This window comes from Aegilops tauschii, chromosome 6, assembly GCF_002575655.3.
Source record: "Aegilops tauschii subsp. strangulata cultivar AL8/78 chromosome 6, Aet v6.0, whole genome shotgun sequence".
In the NCBI taxonomy this organism is placed as follows: domain Eukaryota; kingdom Viridiplantae; phylum Streptophyta; class Magnoliopsida; order Poales; family Poaceae; genus Aegilops; species Aegilops tauschii.
In genome coordinates, this window is record NC_053040.3 from 25,878,296 (window position 1) to 25,886,921 (window position 8,626).

Here is an 8,626-nt window from a genome sequence, read left to right on the forward strand (position 1 = left end):
TTATTTTATTTTATTAAGGTTTATTTATTTTTATTTATTTTATTAAGGTTTATTTATTTTATTTACTATAAAAAATGAACATAGATGCGCCTATAGAGAAAATTCAACCTAAATTCATAATAAATTTCTATGAAATTCAAAAAAATTTACTGTGAATTTAGGTCAAATTCCTTGTATAAGGGCATCTATTTTCACTTTGAGAGGAGCTCAACAAGGCAGAGAGGGACGGGCTTATAAACTGGTGTGAGCGCCCTTCGGTTGGCAAGGTGGGACTAAACACTGGCCGCAACTAGGACCAGCCCTTTAGTCCCGGTTTGTGGTCTGAACCGGGACTAAAGGATGGTGGGCCAGGAGCGTGGCCCATTGGTCCTGGTTTGTCCCACCAACCGGGACCAAAGGGGCCAGACGAACCGGGACAAATGCCCCCACGAGGCCCGGCAGGCCCCTGGCCGCACGAACCGGGACCAATGCTCGCATTAGTCCCGGTTCGTGACTGAACCGGGACTAATGTGGATATTGCCCTGTGACCAAAGCCCAGTTTTCTACTAGTGCAGTGATATGGTTATCTATGTATGAGTCATTATCTATGTTAGTTTCAGACTATTCGCAAACTGTGAGTCAGTATTTATGTATGAGACATGCTTCATGTATGTGTTACTATCGCATTTGCTTCTATCCGATCAGGAGACATATTACTATTAATTCACATTGTTATTCCAGTTACATTTCCAAACAGTCTGCAACCGATAATTAAGATACAAGTACATCTGAATAAAACGGTAGGGCTGAACTTAAAAAATACAGCTTACATACTACATGAAGGTATCATCGTCATCCTCCGCCAATGCAGCACTCTTGCCCGTAGACATGTGGTGTTCTTGCCCTTCGTCGATGCAACACTCTTGCCCTTCGACGATGCGGTACTCTTGCCCTTCGATGGTGCGGTACTCTTGGCCTTGGTGCTCGGCATGAAGATATCGTCTTCGTCTTCACTGTCGGTAGTCCACAAATATGTATGCTCTGCTGCAATCCTTATGAAATTTTCACTCTTCGTCTGCACTACCTTCTTCCACCTTCCATGCAACCTAAGAAGTTTTTTATGTACCTCCTCATAGGTCCTTTCAGGCCATCCAGACATACGTAATGCGTGAGCCAACTCATTCTGTATGGTGTTACTACCAATGAGTTCGTCCCATGGAACTATCCTATTAATTGTCCATCCTGAAATCGGTGGCTAGCCTAAGAAGATTTTTTCTCATCTCAGGGTGAAAACTATGATCAAAAGGATAATCAGACATCTCGACTAGCAAAACTGGACTGCTTATCCACCTCTGTGTGCAGGGGGTTTTATAGGTAGAGAGGAGAAAATGGCGGGAAAGAACGACTGCGGTATGGAGGGAAAGGGTTGGCGGGAACATATGGTGGGAAGGGGTTGGCAGGAAAACGGGTCGCAGGAACATATGGAGGGAAATAGTTCGCAGGAAAATATGGAGGGAATGGGTTGCGGGAACATATGGAGGAAAGAGTTGACCAGAAAATAATGAGGGAAAGGGTTGTGCGAAAATGTATTTTTCCAATGTCTAAGATTGACAATGGTTGCACAGCATTCATAAGGCAAAATAAAAAAAAAACATTTCGGCCTAACATAAGCCCAAGAGCGCAGCCATGCACCTTCGGCCACACGTTGGCGTGAAAAGATGGGGCCCAGGGACTCCTCGGCCTACTGCTGACCAAAAAGAACATTTCGGCCTACTATTGGCCAAAAAGGTCCTTTTCGGCCCAGCTACGCATCTCTTCGGCCAAGGCATGGCCGAGAAGCCCTTTTCGGCCAAAAACTGACCGAAAACAATCTCTTCGGCCCACACGAGGCCGACAGGGTCATAATTTTTTTTGCATTGGGTGCTATAGTTTCCGAATTTGCTATAAAAAAAGTGATAGTTTTGAAAAAATATTCATATAATAAAGAAAATAATGGATGTAGCATCAGATTTGCATGGCTAGCAGGTTTGTTTATTAACTTGTACCACTTTCCAAGGTGAGAATACTTCAGAGTAATTGGTGTTATAAACACAAGCAAGCAAACCAGGTTGGAACCGGAGAGCTTCAGTGTGTTAGACTGATGTGATAACCACGAAACCACTTTTGTTCTAGTTCCTGTTTAAAGTTATTACTTGTTTGGTTTACTTTTTCCCTTCCTTCCCACGTATGATTGACCAAGGTAAACTATTTTCCATGCTTAGGGTCGGCTGAAACATTCAACCTGGAAAAATTGCAAAAAACAAAGAGGTGCAATTCGTAAATGACCTGCAAATAGTTCATTTTGAAGCAAGAGAGAACACTAACTAACACATGCACTATATAAACACAATTTAAAATTCCAGAATCGTAATTGCCCTGAACCGACGCAAAAAATGTAGGAGCCAGCAGCCTTCAGCTACACTCCAAGTGCCGTCTTGGATCAAATTCTTTGAGCGGCTAGCTAATTACTTGTACTAATACTAAAACCGTTATCTTGGATCAAAAGACCCAAAGGCGTTCCCTCATAGGTACCTAAAAAGAAGGGGGCATACTTTGCAGATGACCAACTGATCAGGGTAAAGTGCACATCATTTATTTCCATTTGGTCACCCTAGTATACATCAGTGCTTTAGAGCAGGTTCTGCAACAGAGCCCTCAGGCGGTTTGTTAGAATACATCCGAGGCCACCGTCAATCATCCAAGGACCAAACAATCACACGAGCACGACACCGAGATTTGTTAACGAGATTCACCGATATGGCTACATCCCCGGGGCATATGACTATGGGCGCTCCTCCCCATGACATCGCTACAATACCGCACCCGGTCGCTTTGGATGCCGGCACATGCCGCCGGCTTCCCCTGCATTCCTGTGCTATTTGTTGGCATAGGTTGCATCGTGTGTCTATCCTCGTTATATATGAGAGACCTAGGATACAAGTGTCCTACTTGGACACGACTCCATATCCTATCTAAACACAATACAACTATAAGTCCAACTGTAATCTACCTTGTACACAATATTCAACACAACTCCAACACGGTTTTGACTTCCGACTCTGCTCAACTCGAGCATTCACTCATATTCTCCTACAATGTTTTATGTAGAGAAATAAATGTCGCCAGAAAGGAGATTAAACAAGGTGGTTATGAAATACCCATGGGAAAACACCCACCTCAGTTGCTTCCTGACGCCGAACTGTGTAAAATACTCTAAAATTCCCGTGTCCCGTGATGGTTCGCCCAGGGCCCATCGTGCCGATCCCAGCGTAGATTTGTTGTTCTTGCTGTTGCTGAGCACATTGGATTGCGGAGCCGATCCCACACAGGTTCACGTGCATAACGATGCGGAAGAATCATTGTTGGGCTCCGCACTGAGATTTTATGCGCCATCTGCTTTGCGAGCCCTGTTGAATTTCCTCTCCTTGTGCACTAGGTAACACTGAATTGTGACCAAAAAAGACGCGATATCATTATGAAAGTCACCCCATGATTTTTTTTCCTGGTTTCCTTTAGGGAGTCTTTGCGTTTGGTTTAGGGCGGCGAGCGGTGTCGTTGTCCCAGTGTAGGAATAATGTTCTTCCTGCCATTTTCCTGTCCCCTTGGTGTGCTTATCGTCAATCCGTGTCTCCAGCGGATCTTTCAGGATCCAGTCGATTTAGGTCTTTGGTGGATCCGTCTGAATTCGACGGAGTTTCGTGGTCTATGGAGTTTCTATATGCCCTTGTCGGCATTTTCTCCTCAGGGGCGGTGATTTTTCGCCGATCGTGGCTGATGGCGTCTCCTGATTTGCATTGATGACTTCCGGGTTGTTGCTTCTACACGCTCTTGGTTTATAAAAAATTGCTACGTCGAGGTGAAGACCCAAAGGTGACATTGGGCTATGCTCATGTCCTGCCACCAATGGATAAGACTTTGGCACTCCTAAGGATTTGATTGTATTTTTTTATGGCCTAATGCCTTTTCCCACACACACACACACAAATAAATAGGGAAGGACTCGTAGATGCTATGACTTTAGTTCTTCTACCTACGTCTTGATTTATTGATCCACTTCATATTTTGCATAAAATTTTGATCATTGATTTAACTAACAATTTTTTAATGCATGTCATAAAAATTATATCATTGGATTCGTATTTGGACATAGTTTTCAATGATATTATTTTTGCTACGTATAACTTATATTTTATTACTTCAAATTATGATTAAAATATGATTCTAAATACGAGGGATAATAAATTACTAGAACGGAAGTATCGTGATAGAAAGACTATACTTTATACGAGTCTATAAGACAGGAGGTGTTTGTTCGGACTACTAGTCTACTTGGTATGTCGGTCAAGCCCAGTCGGCGGACCAGTTGGAGGTGTTTTTGGCCTTCCGCGTCTCACGCTGAAACCTCGTGTAAAACCCCAGGTTTAGGGTTCCGGAGCAAGCGCGAGAACCATCAACTCGCAAGAATCGACCCTGAATTACAAGTGAATCAAGGCCCGGAAGCAATAGCTGCGCCGTGGTGATCCCCTCCTTCGCTGTCGCTCAGGTGGACGGGAGGAGTTCGCTGTTCGCTCGAGAGGGAGGTGGGCCATCTCACCGCCGACGAATCGACCAAAGGCCGGCAACGTGAGTTGTTAAATCTGAGATTTTGTGACGGCTCCGTCTTCGCCGTCCCTCCTGCCTCCGACCCTTGGGTTGTCCCCCTCGTCTCCCCTGCAGCTTCTGGCGCACACCACCGGTTCGACGGAATGCCTCGCACAAGCACGGCCAAGAAAGCATTAAAGTCCTGCGACGAGGACCGGATCAGCAACCTGCCGGACGACATCCTGCACCATGTCCTTGGCTTCCTGCATGCAGATGAGGCAGTGCGCACCTGCCTGCTCTCCCGGCGCTGGCGCTACCTTTGGAAATTCATGCGCCGTCTTCGCATCAACGACGTGGGGAGGAGGGGGAAGAGCACCACCGACGTTTTCCTTAACAAGTTCATGAGCTACCTGCTGCTCCTCCGAGACCCTGGCTCGACTCTAGATGAGGTTGAGATCGAGTATGATAATTTGATTGACAATCGCCATTTTAACTACGGTTGTCCTTGGGTCGACATTTGGATCCGACATGCTTTGTCATGCCAAGCTCAGGTGCTCACTGTCAAGCTCCATAAGGAGGCGCACTTCCATGTGTGTTTGGAGGCCCCTCTGGTCTCCCAGCATTTGAGAAGATTGGAGATTTATGAAGTGCAATTGAAAAGCAACTTCCTGAATTTTTCAAGCTGTTCAGCATTGGAGGAGCTAAAGATAAAAGACTGCAACTTAAAAACTAACAGAATATTGTCCCAGTCTTTAAAGCATCTGAGCATCACTGGATCTGCTTTCTTATCTCAACGCCGGATTTGTATTTCTGTCCCAAATCTCGTTTCGCTGCAACTCATAAACAATCGAACTGCAACCCCATTGCTTGAAAGCATGCCGTCACTAGAAACTGCAGTGATCAGGTATGACTACTACACCAGCGAGTACTGTCACAACGGTGTTGCTGGGGAATGTTGTGGTATTTGTGCAGATTGCTGTGGTAATGATGACCACAATGGTGGGTGCATACTTCTTCGAGGTCTATCTCATTCTAGAAACTTGGCGTTGATACAAGCTAATCCGCGGACAGTAAACGAACTTGCATATACTTCCATCTTAATTTTTAATCCAAATGTGTTCAGAGATCTCTACAATTGTCTCCATCAGGATCTTTATCCATCTTTACATATCAGCTAGTTACTAACAAAAAAGGTGTGTAGCCACACATATGCCACCAGATAAGCTCTTATGTTTCATTGTGCACATATTAGAAATTGTTGATATTATGCTACTGCACTTTGAGTCCGATGCTGTTCTAGTTGCAAAGGTCATGTGATATTGAGAATAACCATTTATACCACATATTCATGATCCGAATTCATGAATAATGATCAACATTTCGCAAATAAATGTTGAGAGAGTTGCTAATTACGATATGCTGACATTGCATGCATCTTTCTCCAAAACAAATTCTATAGGTTTGAGTTTTAAATGTTTATTATCTTTATCAAAAGGTTCGAAGCACTTCGGTACCATTGCATTGTGGAATTTAAAACTAGATCCTGAACCGTTACTGTTTTGCATTTTGTTCAGTTTATTTTTAAAAGGGATTTAAGATGGTGCCCTACATTTAGCAAGTTAAAGAATTTGTTGCTGAATGGCTGGTGTGTGCAACCTGACCTCCGTGGACTAGTTTCTATTCTTGAACATTCACCGATTCTTGAGAATCTGACGCTTCAACTGTGCAAGGTATATCTTTTTTAAATGGACAGTCGCAGAGTTGCTGTAGTACAGTTTTCATGAATGATTGATGGTTATTGGTGAAATGTTTTTCTCTGCTGCAGCAACAAAAAACTACAGGTGCATTAGAAGTGGAAGAGAATCCTGGTTTGATGGAGAAACCCGGTGCTATTTCAGGATACCTGAAGATTATCAGAGTCCGGAAAGGTGTGATGGAACCCGGGTGTGCCGACACCCGATTATCTCGTCCGATTCGCCGAGTACAAGATTCGTGCCACTTACTTTACAGGTGCAGAATCTTTGCAATACCAGGCTAATTAGCAGGCTTTATTTAATAAGGAGACAAAGAGCGACGGGAGGTGAGACAAGGCTGGCAGGACTAGGCCTGGCAGGAGGTCTTGCAGCCCACGCGGTGCTCGTTGAAGTGACAGCACACAGAGACGGTGCATGCGCCCAGCGGCCTCACATGAGATTCCCTTGAGTACACCAAGCTGATGGATGCACCCATTCATATCACAAGAGATTCCCATTTGCCACCTGTTGTTCAGCTTGTTCAGTCCGTTCAACTTGCTCTCTCTTCTTTCAGCTTGCTCATTTAGCTTTGTCAGAACAACGCGTAGCCCCATCTTCTAGCTAGGTCACTGTTCAGCCACTAAAGGAGTCAAAGTGAAGGGTAACGCAGCAGAAAACAAAAAATTTCTGACCTACACACCAGCCCAGGACCATTATGGAGACTGCATACAAGGTTTGATCTTTTTCGTTACCGACTCGTAGCGCAGCGGGAAGTAGAGTCGATGACGATCGGCGGTGCAGATCCCCGCAGCTAGGATTTACAACCTCCCAACCGCGAGGATGTATACCCTCATCTGGTCCTCAGACAGCCCTCCGGGAGGCGGTCGAACAGTCCCCCGGACGGTGTCGCGGACAGCCCTTCGGGAGGACCTTCGAAACTCGAACGGTCACTCGAACAGCCCTTCGGGAGGACCTTCGAAACTCGGACGGTCACACGGACAGCCCTTCGGGAGGCACTCACGAACTAAGACCGAAACTACGATCTCTCTACAGAGTTGCACACATACGGTGTCATCTATCCGGCAGGGCTTCGCCGTCCAGAACTAGTTCCCACCGGAACCCAGACAGCCTTTCGGCTCTACGAAACTATTTCGCTGGGAGGGAGAGAGAAGCCAGATCATGCATGGCACTTGTATGTGAGAAGGGATGATCCTTTAGGCAGCCCCCTCCACCCCTATTTATAGGCCAAGCCCAAGGGTGGCTTCTCCAAGAAGCCAAGGGGGGAAATACCAAAAAGGCCCTCAAGGTGGCTTCTCCAAGAAGCCAAGCAAAAAGCACTTTCACTATTCATGACGACATTTTTCAGCGTCCGTTCGAACTGAAAATATTTATGTGGGCTCAGAACATTTCCAGTACCCACTAAAATAATTTTCAACGCGTTCCGAAACAATTTCGGTTTAGTGATTTTCATCTGCGAAAAGCAAACAAGAATGCGTTTTCACTATTCATGAAGACAATTTTTCGCGTCCACTAAATCCGAAAATATTTCTGTGGGTCTTGGAATAATTCCAGTACCCACTAAAATGATTTTGGATTCGTTCTGAAACAGTTTCAGATTAGTGAATTTCATCTGCGAAAAACAGCCAAAGCGGTACCGGCAGCTCCGAAACATTTTCGGTTTTTATTTCTGAAAATTCCAAAAAGTTTCTAGAAAGATTCTGGCACCCTCCAAGAATTATCAGGCATGTGCCGAAACCATTTTGACTTAATGGCATACCCCGAAACAACTTTTTCGGTTTCACCGAAACTCATCCGGTGACCTCTCTCTGCGGAACTTTTCCGCTGTCCGAAACTTTTCGGTGTCCGAAACTTTTTCGGTGATTTTCTCTCAGACTCCTTGTCTAGTATTCAGCAGATAGATGACCCTTAAGCGTGTGACCCTATAGGTTCGGTGAAGTATAGACATGACCCGGAACCCCTTCCGATCAATGATCAACATCGGAGCCGTGGACACCCATATTGACCCCTATACCCACACGAATGAATATTCGAGTGAACCTCCAGTTGCAGTGAGCTATTCCTGTTGCTTCGCGATATGTTACAAATTCCCGAGGTGAGACATGTTGGCATTCCCGTGGATCAACAACTTGTCCACTATGCTAGTTACCTCGTTACCGGTATTGTTCTCTTTTCTCGTTATCGTGTTCCAGCATCCCCGTGATCAAATCACAAAGTGTCTGGCCAGACGATGATGGATACTGTAACACCGAGAGGGCCCGAGTATATCTCTCCAT

The 8,626-nt window shown here is 45.2% G+C and overlaps 1 protein-coding gene and 1 long non-coding RNA gene across 2 annotated transcripts; one reads left to right on the forward strand and one right to left on the reverse strand.

Annotated features, from left to right (window-relative positions):
* The first annotated feature begins 4,763 nt into the window (after positions 1-4,763).
* On the forward strand, positions 4,764-6,449 carry LOC109754018 (putative FBD-associated F-box protein At5g56820). The gene is made up of 4 exons (XM_040393294.1): positions 4,764-5,580; positions 5,852-5,907; positions 6,174-6,329; positions 6,441-6,449. Exons 1-4 carry the CDS (start codon positions 4,764-4,766, stop codon positions 6,447-6,449), a joined length of 1,038 nt encoding a protein of 345 aa, XP_040249228.1.
* A 67-nt stretch (positions 6,450-6,516) lies between these two features.
* On the reverse strand, positions 6,517-7,499 carry LOC120967310 (uncharacterized). The gene is made up of 2 exons (XR_005761121.2): positions 7,085-7,499; positions 6,517-6,961 (listed from the first exon to the last, which is right to left on the reverse strand). It is a non-coding gene; the product is annotated as an uncharacterized lncRNA (long non-coding RNA).
* Between the last annotated feature and the right edge of the window lie 1,127 nt (positions 7,500-8,626).

What these genes read in the sequence shown, in the direction of transcription:
- LOC109754018 (XM_040393294.1), top strand. Translation starts at nt 4,764, where the DNA reads ATGCCTCGCACAAGCACGGCCAAGAAAGCATTAAAGTCCTGCGACGAG. An exon ending in TATTTGTGCAGATTGCTGTG is followed by an intron (nt 5,581 to 5,851) that starts GTAATGATGACC and finishes TGCACATATTAG; the next exon opens with AAATTGTTGATATTATGCTA. An exon ending in ATGCTGTTCTAGTTGCAAAG is followed by an intron (nt 5,908 to 6,173) that starts GTCATGTGATAT and finishes CATTTTGTTCAG; the next exon opens with TTTATTTTTAAAAGGGATTT.